Below are 19,988 nucleotides of genomic sequence, written 5' to 3'. Positions count from 1 at the left end.
GGGTAAGAGTTTCTTCTTAAAACCTTTTCACAAAGCTGCTGCGAGTGAGACCAACTTTTACTAAAGAACAGAGAAGCCTGAAGCTAAGAGAAGCAGGGTTCACCTCTGCTATGTATGATGTCAACACATTTACTAACTATGACAACAGTGATTGGCTGATGGGGGAGGGGGTCTCTGTCAGTGATTTAATCAGTAATATTGTAGAATGAGGAATCATGTTGCCATTTTCAAATAAAGATTTTCAAATAAAAATGTTGCCATATTTAATTTAAGTTTTGAAAATGTAGGCCAAGTGTCACTTATTAAACAAGTATGTTTAGCTAATTATCTTGAAGAATTCAAGCGACAAAGTTCAGGAGGAGCACGTTCAAATGGTCTATCTAATCAAGCTTGAGAGAAGGCATACATACAGCCGACTTACCTATATAGGTACCTCGACAGCATCCCTCCACAACCCTGACTCCTCACTCTCGGCTGGTTCCTATTCCCAGCCGGGGATACAGGGGAGTACAATGGGTTTGGAGCCCTCGATCCCCTCAGACAGTACACCAAATACTCTTTACTCTTTTACTCTATTTGATCATTTGTAAGTGTGAACTTGTGAAAATAACTGCCATCGAACATTATTTTCTTATTTATTCATTTATTTTCAAAGATACATTTTTGCTTTTTTAATATGATTGGACAGACAGGAAGCGAAGTGGGAGAGAGAGAGAGAGAGAGGGGGAAGGGATAAGGATAGGTCCACGAGCCGTAACTTGAACTCGTGTCACCCGAGCTGCCCACAAGGCTATCGGCACCAACAATAGGACATTGCTCTCAACTTAACCGCAATGTTTTATTCTCCATAATTCAATGCATTTTGCCTGTACATATATTAACCATTATGTTATGTCATCACAGATTAAAATCTATGAAATTCAAAATATTTCTTGCATTTATGAAGAAAAGCCTCAGCCCCCAAGGCTCTATCGCCAATTGCCTCAAAAGTGTACAGTATCTTTGAGCGTATTGCAGAGGCGTATTGCGGCAACACCGCATTTTTAGGATTTGGGAGTCCTCTTGACTAACCCCAACTGTTGACAGATTTAGGAACTGGTTTTTGAGCTAAAATGCTTTGTGAAATAAGAGCAAAAATTGAAGAGTCATAAAATTAGGCACACCCTATAACATTTGTTATAGTTTCTCCTAAATTGGCAAATTAGGAGCTACTTTTAGCCTTAAGATGTTTTGTGAATACGGCCCCAGGGCCCGTACTGTATGTATGTATGTATGTATAAAACTTCAAAGACATTTTTTAAGAATAGTCTAAAGCTTTGACTTAAGTGTCAAAAAATTCTTAGTAAAATGTAGGACTTCTCTAAGAGTAGGAGACTTTTATAAAGAAGCTAAAAGCAACTTTCAGTAAAGTCAAATACTTATTTTTAAGTGCTGACTGAAGTGGCACTTAAGTGTTGCAAACTAAGGATTACAATGATGTCAACCCAAAATGGCCGCCCTCAACCACTGAATCAGACAATAGTGAGCCTGCAGCCTGCAACTAAGGGTGAAGTCACAGCAGCATGACACCAATCATTTCATGTAATTATAATGAAAAATCATCTAAGAGACTATAACTTTAATATAAAAAATATATAAAAATGTAATTGCTTTGCATTGTGCAAAATTATCACAAATTAGTATTGATGTTGTGGAATCCTTTTCCATTGATATGTCTCCTCATTTACAGTTGATGGATGAGATCCATCAATTGCTCCAACAACTCCAGGGAAGCCCAAAATCCTCATAAAAGTGGCTTGATTTTGTCGCAAGATTTGAAGATCAGTTGGAAAGTCAATGAACTGCCATACAGTAGTGGCCAAAAGTGATGGAAAATTTAAATATTCACCCTTTATTCAACTAGTATTAAAAATGTGTAATAGATTTTGTAAGCATATTGTGTAGTTGTGCTTGGAGTTAGTTGTTTATTTGTAATAACACAATGAAACATGCCAAATTGTGCAGACATAATTTTTAGCCAGGCTGTCATACAAAGAAATTCTAAACACATGAAAAAACAAGAGACGACAGTAAAATATTAATAATTGAAATTAAATTGATATTAAATATTGCAGTATGATTTTTTTTTTTTTGAGAGAGCTTTTTAGTTTTTCTAAAACCTCTAGCTGTAGTTTGCCTTATTTGTCACTTAATATTCAACAATATAATTGATCTGCCTGTATTGACACCATTGTCTGAGAACTGAACTGAGCTGGACGATGACATCACTGTTTTCTCCAGAGCGGCTGTATAGATAAATTAACTAAATAGATAACTAATGATTTTTACAATGGAAATGAATCAACACTGAACTTACTTAAGCTGGACAATGAAACTATTTTCTTCTTGATCTGCTGTACAACCAAAACCAACTTTGTTGCTTTTTTTTCCTGTAATCAGTAAGCTTCTGTGAAACAATCTGTGTTGTAAAAAGTGCTATATAAATAAAGGTGACTTGACTTGAAATAATTTAGTCAGATAAATATCTTCACTAAGTTTAGTGTTTTGTTCTTCCCTCATATTTTAAAATATGAAAAAATATATAAATGTACAAATATTTTCCTCATAATTTGGTTTAAACAAACTTGAAGGGTCATTTAAAAAATAAATAAGTCTGCACATCACTTTTGGCCACTACTGTATGTTTGGTGTGGTCAGTGCCACAATAGTGCTATTTAAGACCCTGCTTACTGTGGACTGATTATTCAAATTAAAATGATATATATTATATACACAATTATGTCATTCTTAGAATTTTGACAGACTTAATAAAAAGAATTTACTCTGAGTGGCTTTATACATATGGCCCCAGATTTTTATACAGTTTTTCACAGTAAGTTTTTCTTTTAAGATCTGTTTCACAGAAAGATTCTTCTATGGCAGTGGTTCTTAACCAGGAGGACATGGTTATCAAGATTGAGATCCAATGTTTTATCTGGCATTGCTACAAAAAAACCTTTTTAGAACCTTTTTTTTTTAAAGAAAGTGATGGGGGCCAGGAGCAGATGACTCAAAACTCCTTTTGTGCTCAAGAAATAATGTGTTATGCATTTGGGACGACATTCAATTTGTTCCTTTAAGCTACTCAACCAATACTCCAAAGAAATGTGAAGATATTAAGCTCTGCTTGATAATAATAATAATAATAATAACAAGGTCATGGGATGAGTATGGTTTTATGACTCTTGGGGTTGCTGAAGGGGTTTCACTTCTGTTGCGGTGTGAGAGCAGAAAGAGTCAGGAAGGCACTTGGCGTACTCCACCAGCACGTAAGACTCACGGATGTCTGTAAGGCCAAGCCAGAATACAATCCAGTGACCATTTACAAAACTGCCATCACAGTGCTTGAAATACCTGAGGATTTGAAAGCAGAATGAGAGATGAATGATCGATGGGCAAAAAATGGGAATCACAACAATGCAATGCGGAGGACGGGACACACCAGGGATTGATGCGGTTAGTGGCGCGGGATCTCCAGAAGAGCTTGCCCAAGTCCTGACGAATACACTCCCACAAGATCTGCCCAGTTCCTTGACCTTGTTTACTGCTGCTGACCACAAATTTGTCCAGGTACGGAGTGCCGCTGTTCACAGGCTCTGTGGTGATTATAGCAGCCGCACTGTACCTGCAATTACATGCATACAGGCACAGATTCAGTAAGCTTATATTCTAGAAACATAAAACTATGAGCATGATTTACCACAAGGGTGAAACGTCATTTAAAAATACCAAAACTGTGTCATGTAAAGCAGTGAGAGGGGTAAAGACGGTGTGTCAGTGAGTGAGCTGTGTTAAACCCTTAACTCTTTCCCTGCCATTGACGGAATTTTCAGGCAATCCGTGTTTTTACTGTTATACGGTAGGGGGCGCTATTAGACATCTTCTGAAAGAGTACAGAATCTCCAGATCAAAACACAGACGAAGAAGAAGCAGAAACAAGCAATATAAGCATTGCTTATGCACATATAAAATAACGTGATCATCAAAAATTACACAACATATAAATCAAAACTGCTTAATGTCTAAGGACTACGCATGTTTTGTGGGTGTTGATGGACGTGTTCTACTCCATCCATGTTTTGATCATCTTTCTGAATCCGATCTGGTGTTGTGCCGATTTCTGACCCCCGCCAGATTATTACCTCCCTAAATCCCCAGTATGGGTAGGTTTAGGATTAGGCAGTCAGGTAGCAGCCTCAACAAAGAGGGTAATAATTTGGCAGGGAGTCACAATTCACACAACACCGGACATAGTCTTTGACAAAAATACTATTACTAATGCTATTACTACTACGAATAGTGTTAAAAAAAATATATATATATGAAATATTAAACCTGGTCCTGGCTTAATTATGAAAATATGAAGTTTTCTATCGACTTTTTTCTCATTTCCCAATGAATCAACTTTCCCTTTTACATGGAGCACATTGTGACACTGGATCATTTTCCGATCATACTTCTTTGGCCATACAGTGTGTTGTAAAACATTTTCATTGAGGCTTGATGTGTAGAAACAACTTGTTCTTACCCTTCAGACAGGTAAATAGAATGCAGTCTGTCCTTGAGAGATGTTATGTAATCCTCTTTCAGGTTCCTCTCGAAAGACTTGTTTATCAGTGCTAAGAGACGGCCAATGTCAATGTCATCTAGGCTGTTGTATCTGTGACCGAAAATAAAGCTGTCATTCACTGCTAATCTTTGTCAGGTTTGACATCATTCATATCAGATGACACACAGTGAACACAATATTTGTCTCTAATAAACGCCTAAGGTCTAATTTTACAGTATTTGAGATATCCAGCCTGACACCTGTGGTAAAAACTGCTTGTTTATTCTTGATGATTTAATGACAGCCTAAAACTCTGACCAGGCTGATTGTGAAATAGGGAAACCGTGATTGTACACAGACATTTTAACAGCATTGTGAAATGTTCCATATGGTGAATAGGTAGAAAATTTGTTTCCCTTAAAAGGGAAAGACTAAAAGAAATAAACTGCAAAAGTCACATACCTGTGGATGGGATCTCCATTTTTAAACAGGGTGCCTGAGCCTGAAAGACAGATAAAACAATACAGACATGTTTCCTTAATGTTACATTGAGGGTTTAAGAAATACAAACGGTAGAAACTTTGATCTTTTTTTACTGGTCCAAGATATTCTGTTATCATTAATTAAACTCTTAGTCTTACTCTAGTCTTAACCAATATTAGTAAACCTTGTCAAATCCACCGCATTCAGCAGCAAGGGGCCGTAGTAGTAGGCTACTCTATCCAATGCTATGACAAAGTCACAAGCTTTGCTCAGGCATTCAGAACAACTAAAATAGCATTTCAGATCGGTTCCCAGGTTTAGTTCAGATCGGTTCTGGTTAGTCCAGTTATGCCATCCCATCAAATTATTATTATTTTTTTGCTGTGCATCGAGGAATTTATTCGGTAGCCTACATGTGTGTCCATCGTCGTTTAAGCGCATGCTTATCGGATAAAAAAAATGTAGCCTATCAGACTCAAAAGAGCGCATTTTTAGAATGTATGCGCATAAAAAAATCCAGCAGTTTTTTTTTATGTGATATCCCAACATACGCATACAAATAGGTGGATGTTAACAAAACAAAAGCTCGTCGCTAGTTTCTGCTTGTGAACTGTCTCGGAGTCATATGTCCTTTGACTTCAATGAGAGAAAAAGAGTAGGCCTATATAAGTAAGTGTCATTTGTCTCGGTAAGTGTGTGTTTTCTCTCTTATCTCACCTTTATGGCTGAAGAGCTCAGTGAGGAGCGTGCCAGCTGAGGTGAGTACGGCCGAGCTGTCAGCTGGCAGCAGGTTGAGCAGCTGTGCAATGGTACTGATGCGCCTTTTCTCCTCTTCACTCAGCCACTTCGCACAACTCAGGCCTGGCAAATCTCCCGGCAGTGACACTAAACCCAACACCTGAAAAATAAAACAGACCATGATTTAAATTAGGAACACTTTAGCCCATGATTTAAAATGTGTATTCATTATGTGCGCATTTATATTTGAGAAAAAGAATAATTAAATAGAATCAAAAATAGAGGAGGCATTAACTGCTGCATGCCACCCAGAAATGTAGAAATTGTAACACTGCCGCCTTGTGTTCACTTTACGCTATTGAAGCAACAATCATTTCTTGAACACATTTCTGCCGTTAAACCACTCTTTATTGAAATTTATGGCAAGACATTTAGTTTATGATAGTTTTATAAACTATATTGGCTGCAAAGCAAACCTGTTTAAAATGCTATGACAATTTTAAAATATAGGCTATGTGTAATGAGATACAAAATTGGTTAGAGAATAGGCTTCAAATATTATTTTACATTTTATAGTATTAGAACGATAAATAGCATATTATATATAAGAGCAATAGTAATACAAATATATAAATAGTGCTGGTCAGAATTATTTGCCCCCGTGGTAAATATGATCAAAGATGGCTGTAAAAAATAAATCTGCATTGTTAATACTTTTGATATTTTATAATAAAAAATTAGCAAAAATCTAACCTTTCATTGAAGTAGAAGAATTGAAAGTGGGGGGGGAAATCACATTATGAAATAAAAGTTTTTCTCCAAAACACGCTGGGAACAATTATTTGCCCCCTTTTATTAAATACTTTTTGCAACATCCTTTTTCCAAGATAACAGCTCTGAGTTTTCTCCTATAATGCCATGAGTTTGGAAAACACCTGACAGGAGATCAGAGACCACTCCTCCATACAGAATCTCTCCAGATCCTTCAGATTCCCAGATCCACATTGGTGCACCGTGCTTCTTCTCTTCAGTTCAGCCCACTCATCTTCTATAGGGTTCAGGTCAGGGACTGGGATGGCCATTGCAGATGCTGTTGTATATTATGTACTACCCAGCCAAAAAGAAAATGTCACTGTTTGGATTTAAACAGGCAAATGTCTATGACCTGATCATTATTGCAGTGATTATAGTGGTCTAGCATTTTATATGTTTGGCAACAGTTCTTCTAACTCTAATTGATGAAGTGTGTAGCTTTTCATTTCTTAAACAACCATGTAGGAAGACACATCATGTCCATATTCCAGGATGACATGTCAATATTCATCAGGCTCAAACTGTGAAATAATGGTTGGAAGGGAGAATAAAGAATCATTTTCACTCATGAATTGGCACCTCTGAGTCCAGACCTTTATTTCAGTGAAAGTGAAAGGATGTGCTGGAGGAGACTTTACAGAGTGCTGGACTCTTGCATTGACAAGAAAAGACTTGACCAAAAATTGATGCACTTCTTGATGGAAATAAATGTTGTGATGTTATGGCCATGATCTGTCTTCCTATATGGTTATATAAGAAATGAAAAGCTACACACTCCATCAATTAGAGTTTGAAGAACTGTTGCCAGACATATAACACGCTAGAAACACAATGATCCAATCATGGACTCTTAAGTATTTGCCTATATAAAATCTAAACAGTGATAATGTTGATAACATGATAACGTTTTCATATTTACAGTGGAAAAATGTTTGTTGTGAATTTTTTTATATATATATATTTTTTATGTACAGCATATAAAAATGTTATATATATATATATATATATATATATATATATATATATTCTTTTATTTTTTTTCACAACAAACATTTTTCCTCTGTACATATGAAAACGTTATCATATATATATACACACACACTGCCCCGGCCCCCAAAAAAAGTCGCTATATATATATATATACATATGCAAAAAAAGTAAGAAAACAAAACATCCTCCCACTTTGAACTGCTTTATTCCCCAGCATATTTCTTATATAAAAAAATTTCTCTTACAAAAAAAGATTCAGCAACTGAATCATAATTTACTGACATCTGACGAACAGAAATGGAATAATGAGTCCGTGAACAAAGGGAGGTTCAATATCAAACGTTTTTCAAAGCAAAAATGCGAGACGGGGGCAGTAAAATGAGGGAAAAACACAAGGTCTCAATATATGTTTTTTAAAAGTTAAAATGATTTTAACAGCATTTTTAGAACATCTAAGACAGTGCTACAGGGAGACAGGGAGACTTGGTGGAAGAATGAAGTAACATCTCACAGCATTAATCTGCTGCAGTCCATGAAGATGAGATGCACTTCAGGACTTAAAGCAGCTGTTGGACACCAGATTCTGACTGCTACTTTTGATATTGACCCTCCCATTATTCCATTTCTGTTCGTCGAGTGTCAGTAAAATTTGTTCAGTTTATGTTTGTTCTGTGTGAACGAACCCCAAAGCATGTTCATGTAGGTGATCAGGGACCCTGGGCCTCTTTCTCCTGGTGTTTTTCAGAGTCAGAGAGGTATCTTTACTGTCCTGAGTTAATGGAACTGTGATACCTCCTGTCTTTAGGACTGTCCCACAGGTGCATGTGTAAAAAATGTTTATGGTTCATTGAATAAGCATGACAAACATTGCTTAAAAACTTTAAAATAAAGATCTGTAAAGCTTTTTTGTAGTGTACAAAGCTATCTTTAAAATACAGTATCCTGAAAAAGGGACATTTAAGGTTTAGCTGTGCAGGTAAACCTTACTCCCCTGGCCTCAATACACAAACACACATACACAAATGCCTCCATTAATAAAATTAAGTAATACAATGATTTTTTTGTTAGTCAGATTCACATATAACTCCTACTGTACCTTGTGGTTTTGGTTACGGAGGCCCCCTGAGCTGTTCAGGAATATGACTTTCTGAGGCTGCAGTGACTGCGAGACGGCTGCCGTCACCTGGATGGAGCTGAGAACAGAAGAACGACCACCCGCATCGCGGCCCACTGGACAGACCAGCGGAATGGCTCTACAGTCCAGAGTCCACTGCAGAAGAGCTGAGTCCACAACAACTGAGGGACCACTGCTGATAGAGGACACAGAGACAAAGTGTTTGTGTGTGTGAGAGAGAGAGGAGACTCTGATGTGTACATTAGGACACCACGGCCCATTTACACAAAGGACGACAACAATATAGGCCTAGTTTTAAAAATCATTCTAAATGTGAAAGAATAACATGAATAGAGTCCACACCACAACTATAACAATGTTGTTGGAATCACTTTTAGAAATTATTTTTATTTTTTTTATTTTTTTTAGCTGATGAACAAATAAAACATTGCCATCCATTCAGAATCCGCCCGACTATAAAGCCACCAGCGCAAGCATTTAAAGAGGCAGTGACAAAACTGCAGTGCACGTTTATAATAAACAATGTTATTGTGCATTGGTGTGGACGTTAATTAAGTTATCATTTATGGTTATCGCTCTTGGTGTGAACGGGCCTTAAAGTGGTTTTCAAACCTGCTCTCATCCTGAGGGTCCCGCAGTTGTAAAAGGGCCTCTGAACTAAAGAAGGGCATCACATTGGCTGAGTTGTGCTGAAGTGCTTCTGTTAAAGCCTGGCAATGTTTCACCATCACCGTCCTGGCGAGGGTGGAATTAGTCCCAGTTTTCTTGCTGTCCTCTTCTTCCATCTCAGGAGGCAATCCCATCACCACCACGAGCTTCATATCCATTCGCTGCAGGAAGGAGAGTCCAAAGGCCAGGCTCTGAACCATCTCACGACTATCAAACACTGACGTGTCAACCTGAGGAGGACAACACAGAAATCAGCTTCAGATGTCTATTTGAAATGTCATGACCTCAAGGAACAACTGCGTGCATCAGCTGCCATTACGGTTTTTACAAAATAACTACAATCACAACAAACATAACTGTTATTTATCATTTAGACTCCTAAGTCGGAAAGAGTCTGCTTCTATGAAGAGCTCAGATATCTGCAGCGTATAGCAGCCAACCTAAGGTTAATTTAGTTTGACCAGTGATCCTGAAACAGAAAAAGACTTCAATTGTCTGCAGAGTCAACAAACCAACAGAAAGGATATGTACACTCGTGCACAATTTGAGCAGCAGCATAGATGACAAGTCGGCAGAGTCTTCACATAAAATGTTCAAGTTTGGCTTCTGAGACCATATTTATATGATTTTCTTTTTAAATAATTGATTAAAAATAATACAGGCCTATGTAGCTGTATATATTTAATATATACTTAAAATGTATACCATTATAATAAAATGACCTGCATTGAGATTTTAGTATTAGGCTACATACATATAGTATAGAGTTATGGCCATCTGAATTAACTTAAATATTTAAGCACAGATAACTTAATATATGCAATTAAAGTAGACTCAAATTTTCCAACTTATATATTGTTGCATTTACTTATGATTATGAACAAGCAATAAAATATTAAAACAAGTAATTGCCTCACAAACAGCTTTATTAAGGTTTTTAACCCTTTACATTGCATAGCTTAACTTTATAGGCTATAACACATTTCAAAATACAATTACAGCTGACGAATTTGAGCCGAAGAGTTAAAGTATTAATTAGACTATAGAAGTATAGCCTATAGTCTTAACTTGTTATTTTGAATAGGATTAATTTATATGAAAAATGAATTGATACATTTATATAAAATCCAAAATGTTTCAAATATATAAGCTAATTTATTTTCAATATAAAACAAACATTATTATCATATAATATGAATTGTATAAAAAGAACATTAAAACATATAGTAGGCTAATTCATCAAAAATAGCCTTCATATATGTACAGTCATTCACACTCTGTGGTCGCAAGACACGCACCTGCAGTACCGCAAACACTAGAGATAAACCGGCCCGCTGAAAGTGTGTTAACCAGTACCGAGCCTCACGTGGATCACCTCCAATTTGATTGAGAAAAGCCTTGACATCTCTGTAGATCAGCGTGCGGTTGGACCAGAGGTTGAGCTCGCTCGGGGAGGCGTAGTTGGGGAGCTCCTGTAGGGTCCACGCCGGGGTTTTGCTGCCGTGTCCCGCAGCACTGGCTGACCTCAGGCGCAGGTTCACTGGGACTAGTCTCCGCTGATGATGACCGCTCCTCTGATGACTCAGGGCTGACGGTTTTGTCCAAAACTGGTCAGCCATGATGACCATGGCCCTGCAACCGGACGAACCGCTGTTGACTTTGGCCATGAGTTGTGCAGAGGAATCTAATGGCCCCCGAAATCTTTACCTTCAGCTGACCACATCAGGATTATGAGGGGGTGAACGTGGTCCAGGCGAGGACACGTGACTGAATCAGCTGTCAGGAGCTCCCGTGGTGTGCAATAGAAAATACATTATTTTGCAATCTATTTTGCATTTACAGTATAAGGAAAATTGCGGGGTAAAGTTAGCTTTAATGTCAGGAAATTAAAATAAAGCATAGCCTATAGGTTATTATAACGACAGCAAGCTATCAAACAAACCAATAAATTGTAATAGGCTAATAATAATAAGTCTGATATATGTAAATCTTGTAAGATCATAGTTTTTGATCTTTGATCATGGAAATTTCCTAGAGCTGTTGAAGTCCTGAAAACCCTGATTTACATTAAACCCCTATTAAATGCAGGCACTATGTAGGCCTAAATGCAAAATATAAACATTTACACACAATCTAAATATATTTATCCAACGTTATTCTCATATCTGTTTTAAAGAGGACAACTTATAGAAAATAAAATAGCATGGAACCTAAAAATTGACTGGTATAATGAATATAATTTTTTTTTCTCTTTTTTTTGTTTTGTTTTTTGTTATAGTCTTATTTTCATTTTCTTATTAACTGAGTTCGGGTGTCCTCTACATAGGACATATAAAATGTAAAAAAATAAATTCCACCATTTGTTTCTTAAACTCCAAACAATGTAATGATGTAAAAAAATGAAAATCTTTTTTTTATTTTTTATATGGGTCTCAGGAGGATATATCAGACAAAAAGGAGCATAAAGAGTCTTATACTGGCCATATGAATTCAAAAGCTGGTATTTCCCTCAGATCTGGACTGCAGGCAGGCAGTCAGGCACATCCCTTCTATGGTGCAGAGTGTGTAGAAACCACTCAGTTTTAGCACGTGCAGAATGAGGCCTGGCAATGTCTTGCTTCCCAGGAAAGATGTCATCTTGATACCAAACATTCGTAAGTCAACACCATTGCTGTATTTTCTCCTTAAAACTGCAGTGAATCAAAAGACAGTCTCAAAATCGAGGTTTGAAATCGCTGATGTTTCTGACGTCACAAACTACCTTGTAAGTGATCGTCAATGAGTGGATCTCTGAGCTAGTGAGTGGAGGCGGAGCGAATTTCCAAATTCATAGAACCAGGTATACTACATGAGGCAAGGGTGTAGAGTTGCGTTCAAGCTATTTTAAGGCATGAAGAATTTCCCATTTCCAGAAAAGTTAAATAAAATAAAATCAAGAATCTGTTATTTGTTAATTCTCTTGAACCTTTTTTTTAATTGACAAAAGTACAAAGAAAAGTTTCCAATGTTTTCTCTGAACAACATAATTGTATTTTGTAAATGGGGGAATCGTGTTTGGGTGTAAAAGAGCTTCTCAGTCTTTGCAAGCAAAAATGGGTCATGGCTCACCACTTTGTACCAAATATCATGAGAGAATTGTCAAACAATTCAAATATCAAATTTCTCAATGCAAGATTGCAAAGAATTTATGTCTCTCACCATCTACCATATAAAATTGTGAAAAGATTCAGGGAATCCAGAGAAATCTCAGTAGCAGTTAGGCAAAGCAGGAGACCTCTGATGAATGTGTGTGACCATCGAGCCCTCAGATGGCATTGCATGAGAAACCATCATACTCTGTTAAATACAGCCACATGTGCTCAAGAATACTTTGGAAAACCATTTTCACTTAACACAGTCTGACGCTGCATGAAGAAATTTTATCTCTGTTACGCAAGGAGAAAGCTATTCATCTGTACATGCATGATGCCGAGTTCTCTGGGCCATCTCAGATGGTCTTGACTTATGAATTTGCACATAGTTTGTCTTAAAGCATATTAAAACACCACATAGATATTTTCACCACATGGGGACTTTAACAGTCTGTTTTTGGCACACAAGGACACATGATGTGTCCAAAAACTTACAAATGCTGCCTTTGGAGGATGCACTGGAAGGTTGGAAGGCATCAAAGCAAAGTTAGCCTCACTTCTTGTCTCCTGATATACCTTCATCTGATCGATTTTTGAAGGCAGCATAGATGTATCTTTTGATCCCACAATCCTGAGCTTTCCGTTCTGAGACAATAACGGCAATGTTGTTGGAATCACTTTTAGAAATGTTAATTGTTAATTAAGTTATCGCTCTTGGTGTGAACGGGCCTTAAAGGAGTAGTTCACTTTAAAATGAAAATTACCCCATGATTTACTCACCCTTAAGCCGTCCTAGGTATATGACTTACTTCTTTCAGATGAATACAACCGGAGTTATATTAATAAACACCCTGACGCTTCCGAGCTTTATAATGGCAGTGAATTGCAACCATCAGTTTGAAGCTCAAAAAAAGAGCATCCATCCGTCATAATTATAAATTAACTCCACGTGACTCCGGGGGGTTAATAAAGGCCCTTTGAAGCAAATTGATGAGTTTGTGTAAGAAAAATATTTAAAACTTTATAAAGTAAAATAACTTACAAACGAACATACGGATTCGACTTGAGTGTAAAGCTAACTTTTTGTGCTTGATTTTGTACTTTTTAAAACAGATCGATATAATAACCAAAAGGGCTTCCCCATGTGCATTGATACTAAATCTGTATCATGAAATTATGATTTGAAAGTTCAATAAGGGTGCTTGAGGAACCATGCGCATTAATTGATGTGTAATCCTTTGACAGCAGTTGCAGAGAATTAAGCTTTTAGGCTTTACAGCCAACCAGAAGGAAATTAATTTAACAGTCTGTTTTGGGCATACAAGGACACATGATGGCTTTTGGCAGAATGTGTCCTTGAGTCTTTTTGACATGATGGCAGAAATTCCTACTGTAGTAATTAAATATTTTCTTGGTGATCACCTCTGTTTAGCTGTAGATCTTTTAGCCATTATACGCTGACACAGTCTAAAATCAGTTTCATGAGGTACCTGTACCTTCGTACACAAATGCTGCCTCTCAAGTCATTGCCTGATAAGGCAGCGAGGCAAGTCACTGCCTATAGATGCAGACGATGAGTTTTGTCAGAAGGGACTAGTAAATACAATTTAAATGTATTAATATATTTTGTTTTTATTGTACTAAGGAACATAATTATTAACATATCCTATTGAAACAAAATAAAACATCAAGATTACCACTATGGGAAAGACTTTTGTCATTAAGACTGAGAGAGAGAGAGAGAGAAAGAGAGAGAGAGAGAGAGAGAGAGAGAGAAGGAACAAATCAAAAGTAAAAAAAATAAAATAAAAAACGTTGCCGTTTTATGTAAATGTAATGATAGAGTTGAAGGTAGCTTTTGACAAGAGTTTGTAAGAGGCAAAGAGGATGTCTGAAAGAGGCTACTATACTGCAATATAATTCACAACACATACACAACTAATTGGTTAGCTAGCACAGATTGTAATCTGAAAACATCCCATATTAGAAAGATTTACATCAGATTCAAGTTACCAATACTTTTATTCAAGATTTACATTATAAAAGTCTCAATTTCAATCACCACATCAACTCAGAACAAATGGTATCAAGTCCAGTTTCTCGCTTTAATCAGTGTATTTGCTCTTTGTTGGGAAAAGAGGCCAAAAGCAAGACCATCGTATCTGTATTTTCAATCTGTATTGTCCTCCTGTATAAGTCACCTCACTGCTCTTGCGGTTCCTCCTCATTCTGTTCCCAGTATTTTCTCTTGCGTTTTCTCTCCGCCATGACCAAGGCACCAAAGACGGTCACAATCACGGTAGCAGTGATGACTAACACAGTAACGGTCTCAGCCATACACAACTGGCTGTCCACCCAAGCCAAAGAGGCTCCGGCAAGCTGCCAGGGCTCCCGACATGTTACGTTGTGATAGTCGTCTACAAGGAGGTGCCGCACACTAAGCAGCTTGCTGAAGACACGGTGCAGGTCGCAGTCACAGTTCCACGGGTTCCCAGCCAACTGCAGGTGCGTAGCAGCCGTGTGCAAGCTCAGCAATGTCTTGAAGTTCAAGTGTTCCAGATGATTCGCCTCCAAGCCCAACAGAGAAAGACTGTGTAATGGTGCTAGTGCATTTACCTCGATCCGAGAGATGTTGTTGTTCCCCAGGAGCAGAACTTCAAGTCCGGGCAGCATGGTGAGGCATCCGTCTCGCAGAACACCCAGGTGGTTCCCTTGGAGGAAAAGGTGGCGCAGACGGGACAGGCCACGGAACGCGCCAGGTTCAACAGATTGGATACGATTGTGGCTGAGGTCCAGCTTCTCAAGGTTCTCCAGATGTTCTAGGCCTGGAGGTTTCAACAGCACCAGTGCATTGTGGTCCAGCCGCAATTCACGTAGGGAAGACAGGCTCTCAGAGAAATTAGGAGGGATCTTAGTGAGGTTGTTACGACTCATGTCCAGCTTCTCCAGAAAGGACAGAGAGAAAAAAGCCTGTGAGGAAACAGACATTTGGTTAAATGTATACGGTAGAGGTTGAACGACTGTAGATTTGTTTAAAGTTGACATTTATGTGATTAAAATCGAATCGACTAGTCGCTGATGACGTCATTGATGCACAAATAAGCCTGAACCTCGAGCTGAGACTCGAACGCTGGTTGCTTTGTGCACAGCAATGGCATAGGCTATGACACAGCGCTGCCCACAAGGCTATTGCTCCTACATAACAGCTTATTTTTATCAGTTCTTTTGTCATTGGGTCGTTATATTTCTCACAGATTTCTGCTCGTTCTGAATCAGATACAGATAGCAATTGAGTAGTAATTTTGGGCTGGGTTTAAGTTTAAATTTTGATTTTGGCTTCCAACGCTTTCCGTTCCTTCCTTTAAAGTGGTGTGCTGTCGCCCATACGTAACATACAAATCAGCCGAATCATCTAATGCCACCTGTAAAAGTGTACTGAGCTGCGAAAGAGGCGGCTTTCTGCCCGTGCAATCCAAGATGGAGAGAAACATGGACAAGTACAGGCTACTCTGGGCTTCGTGTGTGCGCTTAAATGGACAAATACATGCAAAAATGTAAAAATGTCCATCTTGAGTCCTTTAAAAAACACATTCAGTTGTCTTCAGTGACATAACAGCTGGGTAAGTAATCAAATGCTTGTTAGTATATTAGGTCTGTGTATTTGGTCTTAAAGTGACAGCAGCCTAATAAACCTCCTGCTCTATCTGTCATTTAATGTTAATCAAACAACAAAAGAAAATGAGAATAATTCACTGCTCTTCTCTGAATAACTTTAATAAGTTAGTAACTTTAATAAGAATCCATTTATATTTAATTCATATGAGCCAGGCATTACTGACACTGCCGCAATCAAGCCGGAATCGGGGCGTTAACACACCCCAATGCCGAGTCTGAGCCGCAGGCACAGCCGAACAGCCGAACTCAGGCCGAGTAAGGGAGAGTGGGGCACAAAGTAACGCTTTTTTACTATCACAGTTTGTTTAAATCTACTTAGGGTTCAGAGTATTTCTTTTTTCCCACATTAATTCCACACATGTCTAGTAAAATGATGTGGTTTTGTTTTATTAATACAGTAGGCTAGCCTATACACTTTTTTCTTGATATAGGCTGCCCCAAAAGAATGGAAGTGAAATGTGACAACATGCCCCATACATTGTAACATAACCATATGACAGATTAAAATGCTGTCTGATCCAATCAAACAAAAATACAAGACAAACTAAAATATTTTCTCAATCAACTTTTTCATATAAAATAATGGCATTTTTTAATAATTGAAAATAAACAAATTTTTGAGTTTGACTACGAACACAGGAAAACACAGCTATACAACATAGTTCAAATCATATTAATAATTATTAATTTCTCAACATTGACTCTCAGTTTTTATTTTATTTTATTTTATTTCAGTTTAAGAATTTTGGTGCACTTTTTTCTCTATATAGTGTTGATATGGCAACTAGTAGGCTAAATACACTAAGTTTCATCATGCTAGCATGTGTGGAAGAAGTATTTAAAACAAGTGTTGTACTAAAATGATGGCCAGTCATTAATATGTTTACATTCATTAATATATTCATACAAAGAATGTAAACATATTAATGACTGGCCATCATTATTACACATATATAAAGAACTGTATGAATATATTAATGAATGTAAACATATTAATGACTGGCCATCATTATTACACATATATAAAGAACTGTATGAATATATTAATGAATGTAAACATATTAATGACTGGCCATCATTATTACACATATATAAAGAACTGTATGAATATATTAATGAATGTAAACATATTAATGACTGGCCATCATTATTACACATATATAAAGAACTGTATGAATATATTAATGAATGTAAACATATTAATGACTGGCCATTATTTTTGTACAAGTGTGTTACAACTAGCCCCGCTGTCCCCATGCTATCTGGGCTGTCTGTGAAACCAGGTCATTGTTTTCTTATTGTAAAGAACACAATTTAATAATCTGTTGTCCACTACATAATGGTTCATTTTGAAGAACCTTTAACATCCATGGAACTTTCCACTTTTTAAAAGATTTTTTTAAATGTTCCTCACACAACGAAACAATTGTTCTTTTAAGTTAGGTTAGGTCCCCCTTTAGGAATCTTTATTTTTAAGAGTGTAAAGAACCTTTAGTGTAATGTATGGAAAGGTTCCCTGAATGTTAATGTTCTTCATGGAATATCAATGGCAAAAAAAAAAAACTTTTCTTTTTGAGTAGGCTATGCATACGGATTGAATAGCCTAAATGGTCCTACCTGCGTATGAAGAACCTGGATGCTGCTGTCCGAGAGCACTAGAATACGTAAAGACCAAAGGCCAGCGAAAGCTCGACTCCGGATCTCCGTAAGCTTGTTTCCTCCCAGGTCTAGGAGCCAGGTGCCGTGGGGAAGTCCATGTGGAATATCCTCAAAACCCCTGGCATGGCAATCCACCAGGTCTGAGTGTTCATAGCACTGGCAGAGGTGACTACACAGTCTTGAGCTCCTCGACGGAGAAAGAAAGAGTAAAAGCATCGCGACAGAAGGCAACATGATGTGATGACAGATTCCAGAGATCTACCTGGAGCTCTAACGTTACAAAACGTGAAATGTTTGACCAGGACGTCGATTAACGGATCCTCAGCTTTCTACGGAAGAGGAGCGAGATCTCTGTGATAAACGCAGTTCCCATTTGTTTAGGACAGACTTTTACAGATCAGCAGAATATTCGCAGTCTGCAGTGCAGCTGGAATGTCTGTCAGAAGCACTTAATCGCCTTAAAACCATATGCGACTCAATTTCTAAGCCCCCCTCCCCACACGGTCACACACACGATAAACAGTAGGCCTACTACTAGTAGTAGCAGCAGCATACAAATAATGCGTAAAAACAGTTATTGTTATAAGGCTACTGTTTTATTCCTTTCCTCCTCTAAATAAACGGAAGCTTTGTCAGCGTTTTTTCCCCAAATTACTCCTGCTCCAAACAAAGACAAGTAGCACAAAAGTGATGGGAAGACAGACTCGTTTCCGCGAATCGGTTCTTCAAACGGGTTGTTTCAGTGAACCGGGGGGGATTCTTTTACGTTTTAATTGACATTGCTGTTCACTGTAAATGGATTTGCAATGATATTATTGTTTTTGTTTTTTTTGAGCCAGTTCAGTTGTGCTGCAGCCATGATTCAGCTAAAAAACAACAACAGTAGGTTAATTTAGAAATGCATTAAACCGTGCTAAAATTCATTAACATCAGTGTGCTTAAACTTTTATTTTTATTTTAATAAATTATTTTAATGTATTAAAATCGTATGTATTTATGACTACATGTATATTAATTTACACAAATGTGCTTTTCCAGAGCGATATTTGTTACAATCACTCTATTTCAAACTATTTAAGATGAGTCGAAAAGATTGGACTCAAAAGAACAGTTTGTGCACTCTGAAGGGCAGGGGCAGATGTCACATTTGGTCATAATCCAATACGTTTTAAACCACGGATATCCTTGTAGCCTATAATGTAGCCAATTTTGCATTTTATTTTAATTTTAAATAGGCTAACTTTATTTTAAGTTCTTATAGTGTCCAATGTGATTTAATTACGCACAATAATCTCAGCCAAATTCTAGATGTTTAAATTTAGAAATATGTCAATGCCAGCCGAGAGATTTATTATATAACACAGAATTACTTCTGTATATCCCCTGAATTTAGTCTCAAATGGATTTTTAAAGACGCAAGCGGATTACGCAAAGGTTTCACCGTTTTTAACCCATTTTGAACGGATCCGCCTTATATGCCGACATAAAGAGACAGTATACCCGAAATAAAGTCATTATTTTCTCACCATTTGATATCCTACCGACTATAGGCCTACGTCTCTTTTTTCCGTGGTACACAAAGTTATGCATGAATGAAAGCCTCCTTCAGTCACCATTCATTTTGGTTACATGACAAAAAAAATTACGTCAATGAATGTTGACTGAGACTAGAAGTCCCTACTATTATGTCTGGCGTTTCTTTTTGTGTTTTAAGTACAAAACCCACTCTGTTACATTTGGGTGAACGTGCCAAACTCACGGCTCAGCGGTCCAAACCAACACCATGTGCAATGGGGGGTCAGGGGCAGAAATATGAGATCATGTGGGATTAAATAATGCATATGTTTGTACATGAATAATGGAAAACCCCTCAACATCAATGATTCATTCCAGTCAAAGGCATATTTTGGCTGTAAATATCCATTCAAACTCATTAAACAATGGCAAGGGATCCCCTTTGATTCACTGAAAATGAGTCACCAACTTTTACTGTCCCCATTATGTGACCACAGCATATGGGGTTACTATTGAAGATGCAGTGGAAGACAACCAGTTGACTCAGACCATTATTATAGGCTAACAGCATAATTTAACAAGTTAAACAAAT

At 37.5% G+C, this 19,988-nt stretch overlaps 2 protein-coding genes across 2 annotated transcripts; both read right to left on the bottom strand.

The window, feature by feature from the left end:
• Nucleotides 1-3,199: 3,199 nt before the first annotated feature.
• nags (N-acetylglutamate synthase) lies at nt 3,200-11,637 on the bottom strand. Its single transcript, XM_082184414.1, has 8 exons — nt 10,715-11,637; nt 9,360-9,646; nt 8,709-8,922; nt 5,789-5,969; nt 5,051-5,090; nt 4,568-4,699; nt 3,482-3,664; nt 3,200-3,393 (listed from the first exon to the last, which is right to left on the bottom strand). Exons 1-8 carry the CDS (start codon nt 11,081-11,083, stop codon nt 3,216-3,218), a joined length of 1,584 nt encoding a protein of 527 aa, XP_082040540.1. The 5' UTR covers nt 11,084-11,637; the 3' UTR covers nt 3,200-3,215.
• Nucleotides 11,638-14,334: 2,697 nt separating this feature from the next.
• On the bottom strand, nt 14,335-19,896 carry LOC309509433 (uncharacterized protein). Its single transcript, XM_082184155.1, has 2 exons — nt 17,840-19,896; nt 14,335-15,517 (listed from the first exon to the last, which is right to left on the bottom strand). The coding sequence occupies exons 1-2, from the start codon at nt 18,113-18,115 to the stop codon at nt 14,750-14,752; spliced, it is 1,044 nt and encodes a 347-aa protein (XP_082040281.1). The 5' UTR covers nt 18,116-19,896; the 3' UTR covers nt 14,335-14,749.
• Between the last annotated feature and the right edge of the window lie 92 nt (nt 19,897-19,988).

Source organism: Leuciscus leuciscus (assembly GCF_965113295.1).
Source record: "Leuciscus leuciscus genome assembly, chromosome: 1".
NCBI classification, from domain to species: Eukaryota; Metazoa; Chordata; class Actinopteri; order Cypriniformes; family Leuciscidae; genus Leuciscus; species Leuciscus leuciscus.
The sequence above is the reverse complement of the archived record's forward strand: the minus strand, read 5'-3'. Positions and strand labels throughout refer to the sequence as shown.

Excerpts from the sequence above, each read along its gene's own strand:
- LOC309509433 (XM_082184155.1), bottom strand. The coding sequence starts at position 18,115 with ATGTTGCCTTCTGTCGCGATGCTTTTACTCTTTCTTTCTCCGTCGAGG. Across the intron at positions 15,518-17,839 it reads TCCAGGTTCTTCATACGCAG|GCTTTTTTCTCTCTGTCCTT; the intron begins GTAGGACCATTT and ends GTTTCCTCACAG.
- nags (XM_082184414.1), bottom strand. The coding sequence starts at position 11,083 with ATGGCCAAAGTCAACAGCGGTTCGTCCGGTTGCAGGGCCATGGTCATC. Across the intron at positions 8,923-9,359 it reads GACCCTCAGGATGAGAGCAG|CAGTGGTCCCTCAGTTGTTG; the intron begins GTTTGAAAACCA and ends GTCCTCTATCAG. Across the intron at positions 4,700-5,050 it reads AATGGAGATCCCATCCACAG|ATACAACAGCCTAGATGACA; the intron begins GTATGTGACTTT and ends TTTCGGTCACAG.